General features: G+C 38.7%; 1 protein-coding gene and 1 non-coding gene across 2 annotated transcripts in view; one reads left to right on the top strand and one right to left on the bottom strand.

The window, feature by feature from the left end:
* Positions 1-1561: 1561 nt before the first annotated feature.
* LOC126025376 (small nucleolar RNA SNORA36 family) lies at positions 1562-1691 on the top strand. Its single transcript, XR_007501383.1, has one exon. It is a non-coding gene; the product is annotated as a small nucleolar RNA SNORA36 family (small nucleolar RNA).
* A 2754-nt stretch (positions 1692-4445) lies between these two features.
* The window catches only part of PUS10 (pseudouridine synthase 10), a 70542-nt gene continuing 58069 nt past the window's right edge, over positions 4446-16918 (bottom strand). The window contains exons 14-17 of the mRNA XM_049784761.1: positions 15698-15815; positions 10668-10810; positions 7511-7610; positions 4446-4522 (exon numbers count right to left, since the gene is read on the bottom strand). Coding sequence (XP_049640718.1) covers positions 4484-4522; positions 7511-7610; positions 10668-10810; positions 15698-15815 — 400 coding nt within the window. The 3' untranslated portion in view covers positions 4446-4483. The remainder of the gene's footprint in view (positions 4523-7510; positions 7611-10667; positions 10811-15697; positions 15816-16918) is intronic.

The raw sequence follows: 16918 nt of genomic DNA, 5'->3' as shown, positions 1-16918 counted from the left end.
TCTGTTGAGTGGAGTAGGGAGAGTGTGACTAAGGGTGCAGTGACTTAGGAGAAACTGACGTATTCAGTGTATTAAAACTGGGATGACAGGGATGCGACTCCGGAGTACAGCACATGTGTGCCTTGTTTGTGGAGGCCTACGTGTAATTTCTGGAACAACTAGTGTCATCAACATAACTAAAAGTTGATGGGAATCAGATCTCACTGACAGAGAAAGGAACTACATTTATGGAAAGAGAAAAAAAAAACATTTGGAGTTGAAAGCTCTACTATAATACATCCATAGTTTTTCATAGATAAATATATTTTCCTAGATGTGTATTCATGTATGTGACGAGAGGGCTTGGGAAAAGCAACAGCCATGAACACACACCTACTGAGAGATCACACCTACTACCCATGAAGTCCATGACCCTTGGTGAGCACCACAACTACAAAGTGTGTGTGGACATCAACCTGCAGAGAGTTCTCTCATCTTCCTTTTCTCTTAAATAACAGGTTCAGAGTGAATTGCTCTTCACTGATTTAACAAATAAATTATTGTTGCTTTAGAATTTGAGCTAATAAGTATATAATGTAACTTCATTTTAAAAACATATAAAAGGGGTGTATGGACTGAATTCCTCTCAATGCCTGTTATCACAAAAACAAAGGGAAGGAAATGGGAAGAAAAATGCCACAAATCCACAGAAGGGGTGGGAGTGGATTTTTCCTATTAGTGTGGAATACCAACCAATAAATGTAAATGGCATGATAACATTATAAAATGAACTTCTGACAATCATTGTAGTAATGGTATATGTGAAAATCTATGAAGGCTGAAGAGCTAGTACAGAGGTAAGGCCTTGCATGAGGTTGACCCAGGTTTAATCCCTGGGATCCCCAAAAATTTATAAGAGTAATTCCTGGGGATCATCAGGCGAGACTCCCTTTTCTCCTGAAAATGAAAATCTTCAATGAATGCTAAAACTGGTGAGGAAAAGTTTGACGTGTCTTCCTACAGGATTAATGGGGAAAAAGAATAAACTATACAGGGAAGATATTTGGCAGTGATATATTAGTTACTTTCATTAACTAATCAAAGCTTTCACTAATTGCTTACGCAAATAAAAACTGTGTAATAGGGCTGAGTGACATCACAAGTAGGGCATTTGCCTTGTATGCAACCAACCCAGGTTTGATCCCCAGCTCCCATATGTTCAATGAACCTGCCAGAAATGGTTTCTGAGTGCAGAGCCAGGAGTAATGCTTGAACACTGCCAAGTGTGGCCCCCCAAAAAACAAAATAACAAATAAAAAAAAAAAAACCTGTGTAGTAACTTGCAAGAACATACTGTTTCTGGTATTACTATGCAGTATATAACCTGGATCCAAGAAAAAATCAGTACTGCAAATTGAATTTAACAATATATGTAATATATATATATAATATGTACAATATATAAACATTATAAATCGTTAATACAAAAAAGACAATATATACATATATCCACCTAAACAATATACCAAGTACGTGGCCTGAAATTTAAAAAGTCAGTCAAGAAAGTCAAGAAAAAAACCAACAAAACATTGAGCTTAATACAAGGCTACTTCCCTGTTCTGGTAATTCAACTTTGAGACATCAAGACACAGGTGGGGGAGATGACTGGGTAGAAGGTATTTCTCTATTCATTTTTCTCCCAGCTTCAAAAGAAAAAAAAAATCAAGGAAAGGCCATCTGTTTTAGATTGAGACTAAAGAGACATAGCTAAATGTAAAGTGAGATCCTTTAACTGGAAAGAATAGTCCTTGTTGACACAACTGGTAAAACAGGGTCTATGGATTAGATACTGATAGTGTTAGTTTCCTGATTTTGTTATACTGTGGTGAATAGAAAGAACATCCTTATAGGAACCCATACTAATATGTTCAGGATGTTGGGCATCACTGGCTCAAAGTTGAGGGGGAAAAGTTTCTATGTAGTTTGTTTCTGTCCTTCATCTTTTTCTTTACAACTTTCCTGTAAATATGAAATTATTTAAAAGTGAAACAATTTAAATGCCCATATAAAATAATTACCATAATAAAATGGCACCATTAAAATTTATTCAGAAACTTTCATCAAAGTTTGTGTCATTAAAAAGGTATTTAATCAATTATCAGAGATAACAATTTGAAATAATTTTATAGAATCGAAAGTTAAACTATATATGACACTCATTAAGTATTCTCAGTACTGCAAAAACATTACATAAAAACCTGTTTGCTTTTAAAAATCCATATCCCGATGATATGTTTGTAATAAATATTCATAGTTAATTGAAATCTTGCATAATTTCAGGAAAAGAGATGCAGATCAAGTATAAGTATGCTACAGTGTTACATTTTGCAAATTCATTTAATTCAAAGCTGAGCCAAAAAGGGCACATGCAAAAATTGATCTCCAGATTAGCTCAAATTGGTGGGGCCCATGCTTTGCCAAATTTGATCCCCAACATCACAATCCCACCCCCACCTCTTCCCCTAAGTACGGATGGGTGAGATTCCCAGTGGCTTTGATGGTCTTGATGGCCTCAGCACCACCAAACCAAGGCCTGCAGCCCAGGGACATATTGCCAGCAGTAGCCTTATGCCCTTGACCACTACTGGGGAGACCTTTAATTTATTTTCCCTAAAAAAAAAAAAAAAAAAAAAAAAAGGCTAACTCCCAGATTATTTTAATGTCTTTTGTAACATAATTTCCTAAGAATCTGAGAAGCAGTCACACAAAATAAGTAACCTTTGAATCAAAAGTTGATTTCTATTGTCCCTTTCTCTTTTTCTGGTATTGAAACAGTGAAAAACTGACTTAACGATTATTCACATGTAAAAATGCCAAGCCATTTTCCTGATTACTACAATGAATAATATATCTTAGTATCTATGAACTATGTTTGCTATAGAGATGGGAAAGCTGAGTAGTCCAATACTATCCATGCCATATTTGTTCTAGCTCAAACAGTTGAATCAAGGTGATGGAAATTATACTTAAATCTGAAATTGGAATGAGATTCTGAAAACTTTTTATCATAATATCATGATCACCCGTCTGTTTTTTTTTTTTTTTTCTTTCTGTGCTGGGAAGCAAACCCAAGGCCTCACCTATGCCATGCAGGGCTCAACCACTGAGTCATACCCTAGCCTTCTATTTTCTTTAGGTTTAGGTCATTCAATGTTTTCTTCTTCATTGTACATTATTAATAATCATTTAGATCATACAAAATATACTTAGGTACATTTTCAGTAAGTTCCTTGATTGGGTACTTAATTTTCAAGTCAATTCTTTGACTGTACACACTTAAATGATATTCTAATGTCTCCTTCACCCAGCAGATGCTCTAATCAGCTTGAGTAGAAACTTTTCTCAGACTAGTTATGGAAATAACTAGCAATTAGAGATAACTAACTTAATGTCTTTGGTTTTCATATTTATAAAAAGGAAGCAAAAACATCCTGTTTACCAGACAGAGATGTAAAAATTGGATACTATTTCAAAGCATACTGGAATAACCTAAGTTTACCTTTAACAATCTCAGTTGTTCAAAATCTTATCCCTGGGATGAGGTTACTGAAGGCACTTTGTCTAGTTGTTTAAAAGGTTTATAAATGTTTCTTTACCTGGTATTCCTAAGGTTTCATTTTTCTTTCCCTAGGAACTATTAATGATTTAGATTGTCAAAATAGATACTTGAAGTGATTAACAAAAATGAATTCTCTTGGCAATACCTTGGCTTGAAGCTTAACTGGGAAAAATATTAGTGATGTCTCATATTTGCATCTGATATCTTATATCATTCGACATTATAGGAAGCTGCTGCATAAATCTATATTTTAACATTAGTTAGAACTTTTTTTGTTTTTGGGTCGCACCTGGCAGTACTCAGGGATTACTCCTGGCTCTGTATTCAGAAGTTGCTCTTGGTAGGCTCAGGGGACCATATGGGATGCTGGGATTCAAACCACTGTCATCCTGGATCAGCTGCGTGCAAGGCAAATGCCCTACTGTCATGCTATTTCCTCTCCAGCCCCTAGTTAGGATTTTTAAAACTTAAGAGCATAATTGTGAATATGGTATGTCTGTGGAAATATTGCTGAAAGAAAATACAGGTTTTCTTTTATTCTTGGTCTCCTAGCTAAGATTTAATATAAAAATCACAGAATTTTAGATTATCAAAGAATGTATCCTGTTTTGTATGCTTCTTTAAATGACTTAATAGGAAAATATGGTTCCATAGTTTGGCTTATGGAAGTTGGAAAGAAGGGACAAGAAAAATCGTGACATTCTTAGAACAATACAATAAAATAAACATATCTATAGATCCTGAGATGTAACCACAAATAAAAAATATATAGATCAACATGATCCAGATAGTTTCCAAGACAATGATGGGCAAGCAGCCATTTTTTAGTGTAGATTCAATGGATGACCACAGAGTTCCAGAATACTTGTTTCCATATTTCCAAAGCTAGTCATCCAGAGCAGGAGGCCAGTCAACATCGACAGACTAGAAGGAAGAGAACAAGTCAGTAAAACATTCCTGTTCTAGTAAACATTTGCTATTAATGCTGCATAAATTTAATTATTTCTTCTTTTTTTTTTTTTTTTTTTTGGTTTTTGGGTCACACCCGGTGGTGCTCAGGGGTTACTCCTGGCTGTCTGCTCAGAAATAGCTCCTGGCAGGCACGGGGGACCATATGGGACACCCGGTGGTGCTCGGGTTACTCCTGGCTGTCTGCTCAGAAATAGCTCCTGGCAGGCACGGGGGACCATATGGGACACCGGGATTTGAACCAACCACCTTTGGTCCTGGATCGGCTGCTTGCAAGGCAAACGCCACTGTGCTATCTCTCCGGGCCCAAATTTAATTATTTCAATATAACAACAACGAAACTGCATTTGAAGGAGTCACTGAACACCACAAATTTAATTCTAAAATCCATCCTAGATTTTTCCCCCGAATTCATTGTGTATTTACTCAACTGGTTATTAGTTGTGCTTTTTGTCTGACTAGAGACTGCAGAGTATATTTGAAGCTTTAAAAATGTTATATATTTGGGGCTGGAGAGATAGCATGGAGGTAGGGTGTTTGCCTTGCATGCAAACAGATGTTCAAATCCCGGCATTCCATAAGGTCCCCCAAGCCTGCCAGGAGCGATTTCTGAGTGCAGAGCCAGGAGTAAACCCTGGGCGCCGCCGGATGTGACCCCCCCCCCCAAAAAAAAAGTTATTTATCAGAATCAGAGGAATAGCATAGTACAGCAGGTACAGCATTTGCTTTACACATGGCTGACCTGTGTTTGATCTCTGGCAACTCATATGGTACCTCAAGCACCACCAGGAATGATCCCTGAGCAAAGAGCCAGAGTAGCCTTTTTAGTAGCCTTTTTCTAAGAACTCATTAACAAGCTATACCTTGCCTTAATGATCCCTAGAGGAGATCATTCAAAATATTATTGTTTTATTTTCCCAGCACCCCCCTTGTTATTATTTTTAATACATTGTGTCCATATTGGGTTTTAGCACTTAAAGACTAAAACCTGAAAAGATTTAGTAGTAAAAATGATTTTTAAAATTAGAGCCAGAGAGCTAATACTGACGATAAGGAACTTGCCTTGCATACAACCAACCCATCTGATTCCCAGTATCACATGTGGTCCTCGGAGTACCACCAGCTTTCACTCCTGTTTGGAGTGGGGAAAAGGATGCAGGAGAAAACATGGAACAAAGACCTTTTTAAATGAACTTGGTCACTTCACATGCCTTATTTTGAAAAAGCGATATTAGGAAAACCTAAAAAGGGACTGGACAAATAGTACAGAGCTTGCGTTGCACATGACTGACACAAATTCAATCTTTAACATCCCCATATTATACCCCAAGCAACTTCAGAAGTGATTTCTGAGTGCAGAGACAGGAGTCTGCCCTGATTACTGCTGTGTGTTGTCCCAAAACGAGCAAACAAAAAAGTCTAAATAATGTATATGTGTCTCAAAATACTTTGGTTCTTTTTCAGAACATGAAGTCACATACTAAAGTCCCATATCCATATATATTACTGGGCAGTTTCTTAAGTCTGAAAATGAAAAATTGTTAAGATGATCTGGTATAGATGAGGACAAGGAAGTAGGCATGGCTACAGTGCTTAAAAAGCTCCATGTGGTTCCAATGGACAGGTGGGTGGGACCTGCTCTATGACTCTTTCCACCCCCAAATTGTTCTAAGAATCAAGGCCTCTGGATGGGCTGTTTTCTAAAGAAAGTTGTCATCCTCAAAATGGTCATTTCAGTGAGGCTAACCTCGAAGATGCTCCCATAGCCTATTCCACCAGAGCTGAATAAATTTTCCTCTGAGAGCACTTAGTTATTTTAATAATAAATTCCTGCTTTTTATAACTGATATTATTCCCAACAGCAAAATGCTAGTATTTTCTAGTTTTTCTTTATTTATGGTATGGAAAGGGTTGAGAGAGAAGCACAAGGGTCCTTGAGGAAAAGGTGTGGGTATACTGGTGATGGGTGGTGCTGTAATTATGTACTTGAGAAAGTTTCTGTACCACAGAAACTCAATGAAAAACAATTATCAAAAATTCTTTAAAAATTAATAATAAAAAAGGGGCTGGAGAGATAGCACAGAGGCAGGGTGTTTGCCTTGCATGCAGACGATCCAGGATGGACAGTGGTTTGAATCCCAGCATCTCATATGGTCCCCTGTTCCATTTCTGAACACAGAGCCAAGAGTAACCCCTGAGCACTGCCAGGTGTGACCCACAAAACAAAACAAACAACCAATAACAAAATGAATAATAAAAAATATTACATGCGGTAAATGGATTCAGGGAGGAACTCTTCCTCATTTGATATTTTTCCAAGGAGATAATACTTTGTCTTTAATACTTAATACCCATCCTTTTGATGTTTAAATGAGAAAAATATATACAGGTCATTGTTTAAAAGATTCAATCTATCCATTATTTTTACAAAGATTTTCCCTGTTTCTATCTGGACTATAATAACAGGAAATATAGGCCACATCAAAAGGATCCATTATAGAACTTCTTTATTTATAACACTCACTTAACTCATTTTATACCTGTGTCCTAAAGACAAATTTCTGAATAAGCTGACTTAAATGCTTTATAAAACAAAAACAGACATAAACTCTCTAGAGTCCAAAGAAAGAACATATGAAGGACACTTTAAACTTCATTTCTTTGCTTGGTTTCTGGATATAAGCACATGCCATATGTAAAGCATATTTAACATTTTAGCTGCATAGTTGGAAGGTTCATAAATGAGACTTGGTATTTTTCTTTAAAAAAAGAAATGAAAATTCTAAAGAAAGTCCATCCCTGCAATACAACACTAGTATGGATTTTTACCATTTTCAAAGATCTGCCCCAAAGATCTGTTAAGGGTAGTAGCTTCAAGTCAGATGACACCCATATACTGAATTTAATATACAAACAAATTTTCATATAACATGCATGGTTTACCTCAACATCTAGCTCAAGAATATCTGCGGTCACCTTCATCAGTGAGCCAATGTTCGGCTTCGTTCTCCCAAAGTCTCCATGCACAAATTCTTTAATGTAGCTTAAGTTTGTTAAGGACAAAAATGAAGAGATCCATGCAGTAGCAGATCTTTGGTGAGACCTTAGAGCAGAAAAGAAAATGACGAAAAAATAGCAAAAACATTTTTCAACTATACATATGTATATTATATATAGGACCAGAGTAATACTTCAGTAGGTAAGGTTGATCTGGATTTGATCCCCAGCAGCCTATATGGGCCCAGGGTCTTGGCCAGGTAAGATCCCTGAGAGATCAAAGCCAAGAATTAAACCCTGAACACCACTAGATAAAAGTTCTCCTGACACCCCTGCGCATACACACACAAAATACTGGGCCAGAGAGACATGTAGGAGTTAAGTTCCCTTGCATGCAACTGACAGTTGTTTGATACCCAATAACCCCTGGTTCCCCAAATATTTTGGGGTGTGGCCATGGAAGTCCCCTCGAATGATCAGATAATATTTAGACCACTGATGTGACCAGGTGGTTCTTGGCATCACAGGGCCCTTCTAACTAAACCTCTGACTTGGTTGGTAGAAAACTGATGGGAGGAGCCCCAGTCCCCGAGAACCATTTGGAAGGCCCAAAAGGCCCTTAAACTACTAATGCCAACGAACTTGGAACCCAGAGGTTGTACACTGGTAAACTGGAATGAGGCCTTACATTCAATCCCAGCTTGTGCCACAAGGCTACTCTATCTGGAGCACCACAATAAGGGTGTGTAGACACAAATAAATCGTGCAGCCCAGGTGAGGACTGCCTCTAAACTGTAAGAGTACCACAACAAAGTATCACAACACAGACAACAAAGAGAAGGGAAGATGGGAACATCATTGACCAATACTAGAATGAGTCACTGTAATGGTTCCACTAACTCCCACACAGGCATCTGTCTCATCCAGACAATATCTATAAAATAAACATGTGCTATTTTGTGTTCTGCAAACCAGAATTTATCATATAAGGTGAGCATTAAAAAGTTCATTCTCGGCTGATAAATAGAATGTAGATCATACTTCCTGGTGTCAGGGGCCTTGTTACCTCCCAACAGTTTATACATGCTCCCTTCACCAAGTGTTCTGACTCAGACATAAGACATGTGATTTTCCATAGTAACTGGGTTTTTTTGCTAATCATTTTGCACACCTAATCAACAACTACCATTCTCCATTTACTTTAAATACTACTTCTGAGTAGCAAAAACAAGGGGGGGATGACCAAAAAGTCCCATAATAACCAGTTAAAAGGCCCAGGTCAGCTCTTATTCATAGCCTGAGGAATGAGTCAAAATGAACTGAGTCAGTATATTAAAGCAATAAAATTTCATATGCTTCTGTGTTTGGAGGCCACACCCGGAGGTGCTCAGGATTTATTTCTGGTTGAGCTCAAGAAATCACTCCTACTGGGCTCAGGGGACCAAATGGAGAGATGGAGATCAAACCCACTGGACTATCTCCCTAGTCCCTTTACTAAGTAATCTTACTTTGCTCACACTATTATTTTACGCCAGTGAACAAACAAAGCAAAGATCAATATGTAAAGTTGGGTCACTTCTATTCTTTTCATTTTCTGGAGCAAGTGCTCAGGATGCTCAAATGACCCAGTTGTATATAAATATGTAGCTAGGGACGTAGGAGAGACAGTCCAGGGGTTAAGGAACTTGTCTTGCAAGGAACCAACCCCAGTGTGTTCTTGGCACTACATGTAGTGCTCTTGGGAATTTGGTCCAAACCCTCCCCTGCCAAAAAAGAGAAAAATAAAAAACATGCAAAATGTGTAAAGAGAGCAAATGAATTAATCAAACGGGCTTCCTTCATACTTACTATGTGCTTAGCCTTGTGAAAAACACTAAAATTACATGAAATATGAATAAACTTCATGCTTAGAATAATTTTTTTAAATTTGTTTTATTTTGGGGCTATACCTGGTGGTGCTCAGCACTCACTCGTGATAACTCAGGGAACCTATGGAGAGCTGGGGAGTGAAACTGGGTCAGCCATATGCAAAACAAGCACCCTACCTGCTATACTACTACTCCAGCCTTAGATTATTTTGAAAAGCACAAATTTAATAGGGGAAAAAAATCCTAAATATATAAAAATTACTTTTTGTGGGCCAAAAAAAATAGTATATAAAGTAAGGCCAACTTCAGTTTTGATTCTAGGCACAGAGCCAGGAGTAAACCTAAAGCACTGACAGATATCACAGAGCCAGGAGTAAACCTAAAGCACTGACAGATATCACAAAAAAATGGGAAGGAAAGAAGGGAGGGAGAAAGGGAGGGAGAGAGGGAGGGAGGGAGGGAAGGCGAGGGGGAGGGAGGGAGGGAAGGAGGGAAGGAAGGAGGGAGGGAGGAAAGAAGGAAGGAAGGAAGGAAGGAAGGAAGGAAGGAAGGAAGGAAGGAAGGAAGGAAGGAAGGAAGGAAGGAAGGAAGGAAGGAAGGAAGGAAGGAAGGAAGGAAGGAAGGAAGGAAGGAAGGAAGGAAGGAAGGAAGGTATTCTATTTCAACTGACTCATTCCTTTAATTCTTTCCAGACCGATTTGAGCTTATTTTCTTTTTTGGATTAACCATAATGGTTATTAATAGTCTTTAAAACAAATAATTTGTTTTAAATAAATTCCTTAATGGAATCACTGTAAGATATAGTCACATGCTCATGATTGAGTTTCATTCATACAATGTCCAACACCCTTTACAGTGCAACCACATATCCTACCAACATCCCCAGTGTCCCTCCCACCCTCCCCCCTGCCTGCCTCTATGGCAGACATTTTCTTTTCTCCCCTCTCTCTCCTTTCTTTCTCCTCTCCTCTCCTCCCCTCTCCTCCCCACTCCTTACCCCTCTCATCCCTTCCCTTCCCCTCCCCCTCCTCCCTTCCTGTTTCTTCTCATTCCCTCCCCTCCCCTCTCCTCCCTTCTCTTCTCCTCACCCCTCTCCTCTTCCTCCCTTCTTCTCCTCTCCTCTCTTCTCTCTCTCTAACACTGTAATTTGCAATACTGTTGAACCTATTTTCTAAGGTATTATCAACTCTTCTAATATGAATCTGGTTAAATTATTGTAGAAGGTGAAAGGATACGTTCCAGCTTGTGTCTTGAGGTAGAGGCGGAAATGGTGCTCGTCCACATAGAGCGTCTCCATGGAGTGGATAACACGAACTCTCACAGCCAGAGGTCTTCGGTGAAGCACACGGAGAGGGGTTTTCTGATCAATCTTCAAGTCCTAAAGGAAAATATGATGCAGAATCATGAAATTAGCTTCACTACCCAGTTATACCTGTCCTGTATCATCCATGACCCACTACTGATGGTTTGGACTCTATCACTGTCAGGAAGAAAACCAATAGTATAACAATAGTATAGTCTCCCCTTAGTTCAAGTTCTGGGACCTGTCTGAATTTACCCTTTGATCTCCCAGGCTTTGGAAGAATCAGTCCCCAATGTCTCTTAGCTCTAAATTTTATTTTACTTATTTTTGATTTGGATTTTTGGTTCTTGGGTCATACCTGGCAGTACTCTGGGATTACTCCTGGCTCTGTACTCCTGACAGGCTTGAGGGACTATATGTGCGGACATGCTGGGGATCAAACCCAGGTTGGCCGTGTAAAAGACAAGTGCTCCAGCCACTGCTCTAGTTAAAGAAAATTTGCATTCTAGAGCTCATAGCTTTTGGGGTAGGGGTAGGAATGGATGGCACAGCCTTATACACGCAAAACAACTGCTCTAGCATTGACCTATACTATTTACATTGCCCTTGACTTTAATGCAATTCCTCTAGAAGACATGTTATTGCCTTTTCCCTAATGAAGTGACCCAAATGCAGGGAACTTCAGGCTAAATTTAGCTGGAAGAAATCACCATCATATGTGTGTTATTCAGGTGGTATGTTTTAGGAAAAGTCACATACTAGGGCAAAAATGATAGCATAGTGGATAGGGTGTTTGCCTTACATGCAGCCAACCAGGTTCAATCCTTAGCATCCCATATGGTCCTCTGAGCACTGTCAGAAATAATTCCTGAGTGCAGAGCCAAGAGTAACCCCTCAGTATTGCTGGTGTGACCTCCCCCCCCCCAAAAAAAAGAATAAGAGCCATCGTTATTCACATGGCTATTGTTCCTGTTTTACCAAAGGATAGAGAAAGAAAGTTAGCAGATACATCAGTGTTTAAAGTAGTATTCCAAGGATAAAAGGGGGAAAATAGTAATGTAATAATATCCACAAACAATAGAGAACCAGAAGCACCAGTCTGGTAGGAAGCTTGCCAAAAATAGTGAAGCAATACAGTTAGGGCAGAGAAGGGACCACTATGACAATGATAGTTGGAACTGATCACTCTGAACAGGAATTGGGTGCTGAAAGGAGTCAAAGTGATATGCATTAACAATAGTGTAAATCACAGTGTCTAAAAGAGAAATGGGGGAAAGGGGAAAGAGAAAGAAAGAGAGAGAGGTGGGGGGGCGAGAGAAATGTCTGCCCTAGAGATAGGCAAGAGGAAGGTGGAAGGGAAATTCGGGACTGGTGGTGGAAAATGTTCGTGGGTGAAAGGTGGTGTGCATTATAAGACTGAAACTCAATTGTGAACAACTCTGTAACTTTGGTGTTTAAATAAAAGATAAAATTGTTATTTCAATATAAAAGCTATAAATAATGGGGCCAGAGTGATAGCATAGCAGTAGGGCATTGGCCTTGCACACAGCCAACTCAGGACAGACCCAGGTTCGAATCCCAGTATCCCATACGGTCCTCAGAGGCTGCCAGAAGCAACTTCTGAGTGTAGAACCAGGAGTAAACCCTGAGTGCTGCCGGGTATGGTCCCCACACCAAAAATATATAATAGTAATAATAATAATAATAAAAGCCGAAAATAAGTATGGACAACAAGCCAGGACCTCCCAATATCAGTCCAGTTTAAGTTCCTTGAGAATTCAGATTTTTATGGGGAAAGAGACTTATTTTTTCAGAAATGCAGATTTCACTTTGTCCCAAGATATAAAAGTTAGAAGTAGAGGTTAATATTCTAAAGGCTAACTGATGCCAAAGTTAAAAAAAAATGTATTTGGGGCATAACCAGAAATACAAGTTCATAAGAATTTTGGATTCTTTGTTAGTTCATGTTGGAACAACTCCTTTCTAATGTACATGAAGAGTGAATTATCAGAAGTCTTTCTATAGAAAGAAACTTTGCAGTAGGGCCTCCCTTCCAACAAGTTCCCATAGAAAAAGAGCAAGTTCTGACAAAGACTACACTTACTTGCAAGAATGGCTCTGCTTTTATCAGTCATAAAGCAATGGTCCATCTAATTTGTGGGTTTTATGATCCTGAAATTCTTTGATTTTAGAGGATCTTTGTTCTGATGACATAAACTCTTTCCTTAAGACTTGACATTTGTGGGCCCGGAGAGATAGCACAGCGGCATTTGCCTTACAAGCAGCCAATTCAGGACCAAAGGTGGTTGGTTCGAATCTCGGTATCCCATATGGTCCCCCGTGCCTGCCAGGAGCTATTTCTGGCAGACAGCCAGGAGTAACCCCTGAACACAGCCAGTGTGGCCCAAAAACCAAAAAAAAAAAAAAAAAAAAAGGACTTGACATTTGTGGCCAGAGTGATACCACAGCGATAAGGTGTTTGCCTTGCACTTGGCAACACAGGACAGACTCCAGTTTGAATCCTGGCATCCCATATGGTCCCCAAGCCTGCCAGGAGTGACTTCTGAACGAAGTAAGCCAGGAGTAACCCCTGAGCACCGCCTGGCGTGACTCCCCCCCCCCCCAACAAAACGAAATGAAACAAAACAAAAAGACTTGACATTTGGAAGGAAAAAGGGAGGGAAGATGGGAGGGAAAGAAGAAGCTGGATTATGCAGGAATCTGTCCAGGTATGGGCCCCACCCTGAGTACAGAAACAGATGGGTCCTGAGACTGTGACTATGGAGTGCTCTTCTGCCCTCTTACCTCTGTCACTCTCAGCGTTCTGAATCTAAACAGGAGGGCCTAAGTATGAGTGACTAGACCCATCACTGGATCCAACCAGCTCCACATTTTCTGTTCTGCTTGACTGCTAGAAGAATGAAATCACTTCCATTACTACCACACAGCACTTGGCTATTCCCATTCTGCCAATTTATCAGAAACATAGGAGAGAAAAAAAGAGTGATTTTCACCCCAAAGAATTGGGTTTTCCTTTAAAAAGAGGAAACGAGAGAAATAGTACAGCAGGTAAGTTGATTGCCTTGAACACAGTTCACCTGGTTTCAATAATGCACTACTAGCCCCTGTATTGTCAGTGGTCTTGACCCCAGTGACTTTTAAACTCCAGAAAGATCAGATCACTGGAGATGATTAGCCTGTCTCCTCTTTTAAAAGATGAAGTTCTCTAGCAGTTGAATGAGGTCTATAGTCTATAAACATATCATTCTGTCCTTCCATTTTTCCATATAATGTATAAGTATTCCTAAAGTAGATGTAATCCACCTCTTCACCCCCAACATTTACATATATTTATATAGACAGAAATGAAATGGTATCACATATTTAAAAATGAAAAGAAACCGGGCCCTGCCAGGAGTAATTTTGAGCACAGAACCAGGAGTAACCCCCAAGCACTGTCAGGTGTAGCCCAAAAACCAAAACCAAAAAAAAAAAAAAAGGAATCATATGTTGTTTAAAAATTAAATGGAATCACATATATGCAAATTATGAAAGAAAGGAATTTAAAAAACAATCCCATTAACATTGTGCCTCAAAAAATAAAGTATCTTAGAATCAGCTTAACTAAAGAGATGAGTGACCTATACTAGAAAATAACAAAATGCTAGTTCAAGAACTAAAAGAGGACACAAGGAAGTAGAAATATATACCCTACTCATGGATTGGGAGACTTAATATTATCAAAATAGAAGTACACTGTACAGTCAATACAATCCCTGTAAGGATATCCATGACATTTTTCAAAGAAATAGATTCCTGAAATTCATATGGAAAAACAATCCCCACAGCCCAAATAGCTAATGCAACCTTTGGGAAAAAGAAGATGGGAGGCATTACTTTCTCCAACATCAAACTGTATGACAAAGTAGCATGATACTGGAATAAAGAACCTCAGATCAATGGAATAGGCTTGAATATTCTAAAACAGATCGTTAGGAATATGATTAGTTCACTTTTGATAAAGGAGCAAAAGATACAATGTGGAACAAGAAAAGACTGTTCAACAGGTGGTGTTGGGAAAACTGGTCAGTTACATGCAAAAAGGTGCACTCAAAAGTAAAATAAAAAATGAATTAAGGGCCGGAGAGATAGCACAGCGGTGCTTGCCTTGCAAGCAGCCATCCTGACACAGGTCCTAAGGTGGTTGGTTCAAATCCCAGCATCCCATATGGTCCCCCATGCCTGCCAGGAGCTATTTCTGAGCAGATAGCCAGGAGTAACCCCTGAGCACTGCTGGATGTGGCCCAAAAACCAAAAAAAAAAAAAAGAATTAAAGACTGATAACAATTAAAGACTGATTAAACCTGACACCAGGTAGAGGCAAATATAGGCGGAATTCTCTATGACTTTGATGCTAATGGCAACTTGAAGGATAAATCACTGACCAACCAAGCAGAAGCAAAGACATACAAATAGGGGAAGAATAAAGAAGTGAGGGAAGGAAGGAGGGAGGGTAAGAGGGAAGGAGGAAGGAAGGCAAACGCCCTACCACCATGCTATCTCTTGGGCCCCCTCTTTTCACTAATTTTATAAATGAAGAAACTGAGGCATCAAGAAACTAAGTACCTCCAATATCACATGACTAACAAATGCAGATCCAGGCTTTGCCCCAGGCATTGTATCCTCAGAGTTGCCTCTTCATCACTACACAGCTCTGAGACAAGGGAAATGAGCTGCCCAGTTATTCACAATGGGAGTATTAACCACTCTGATGTCATGGCAAGCTATTGGGGAGTCATGTCCAGTTATTCAAACAGCAAGTGGCAATACCACAATTTTTTAACTCAAGGTTTCATAATCCTCACAGCCCATGGCACTATGACTTGATTATAGAAAACTCTTCTACCAGATAAAATCAAAATGAAAAGAAAATAAAAAATAAAAATAAGGTACTTAAACTACCTTTATTTCATTTAGGAATTCAATATCTTTCTTCTGTATCACTTTATTTGTCCATATTAAGGCACTATAGGTCTTGGTCTTTTCTTCTTCACCTTCTTTCATGTGTCCTATTGCCTCTCTAAACAAAAAAGAAACAACATGCATGCAACATAAAATACAAACTTTATCTCACATCTATATTCCTTTAACATGATTGTTAAAGGATATAAGTTAAAATTTCTTTGTTTTAACTACAGAAGACATTGTTTTTTAGTATATTTACAGAATTATGCAATTAGCATCACAGCCTAATTTTTAGAATACTTTTATCATTCACCCAAAGGACACTCCATACTTTCCATTTCCACAATCCTCTTATTTTTAGTCATCCCTGAAACACCCACCCACCTACCCATCTACACCCCATTCCCTCAGCTCCTGGCAACCGTACTTGCTAGATCTCAATAGATTTGACTTCTGTCTCTAAAGATTTGATCTCTGCCTCTGTGGATTTCTCTATTTGGGGGTGAGGGAGGGCCACACCAGTAACGTTCAGGGCTTACTCTGTTCTCTGCACTCAAAAATTAATCCTGGTAGATCAGAGGACCATATGAGATGCTGGGGACTGAACTCAGGTCGGCCACATGCAAGGCAAACACCCTCCCATTGTGTCCCAGATTTCTCTATTTTGATGGAGTCACATACACACGGTATTAACATCTGGTTTCTTTCTTTTCATGTTTTCAAAGTTGTCCATGTTATCATGTCAGTACTTCATTTCTTTTTATTGCTAAATATTTTTACCATTTTACAATCTGAATGATACTACAACAAATATACATGTAGACATCTTTATATGGACTTACATTTTTATTTCTCTTGAGTATATATCTAGAAGTTGAATTGCTGGGTAATTCTGTTGAACCTTTTGAGAAACTGTCAAACTATTTTTCTAAGTGTGCACTCATAATCCCACCAGAATGTACAAGGGTTCCAATTTCTTCTTCTAGTATTTGTTATTTTATCTTTTTTTATTATAGACAACCCAGTGAATATGAAATGAAATATTATTATGTTCTTGGTTTGTACTTCTATATTTAGTGATTATTGATATGGAATATTTTTTCCCTCATGTATTCACCAGCCTTTTATCTTTTTAGGGAAATGTCCACTTAATCATATGCCGTTTTGAATTGAGTTGTCTTGTTATTACTGAGTTTTGAAGTTATTTATATATTTGGG

The sequence above is a fragment of the Suncus etruscus genome, chromosome 12 (genome assembly GCF_024139225.1).
Source record: "Suncus etruscus isolate mSunEtr1 chromosome 12, mSunEtr1.pri.cur, whole genome shotgun sequence".
Classification (NCBI taxonomy): domain Eukaryota; kingdom Metazoa; phylum Chordata; class Mammalia; order Eulipotyphla; family Soricidae; genus Suncus; species Suncus etruscus.
The sequence above is the reverse complement of the archived record's forward strand: the minus strand, read 5'-3'. Positions and strand labels throughout refer to the sequence as shown.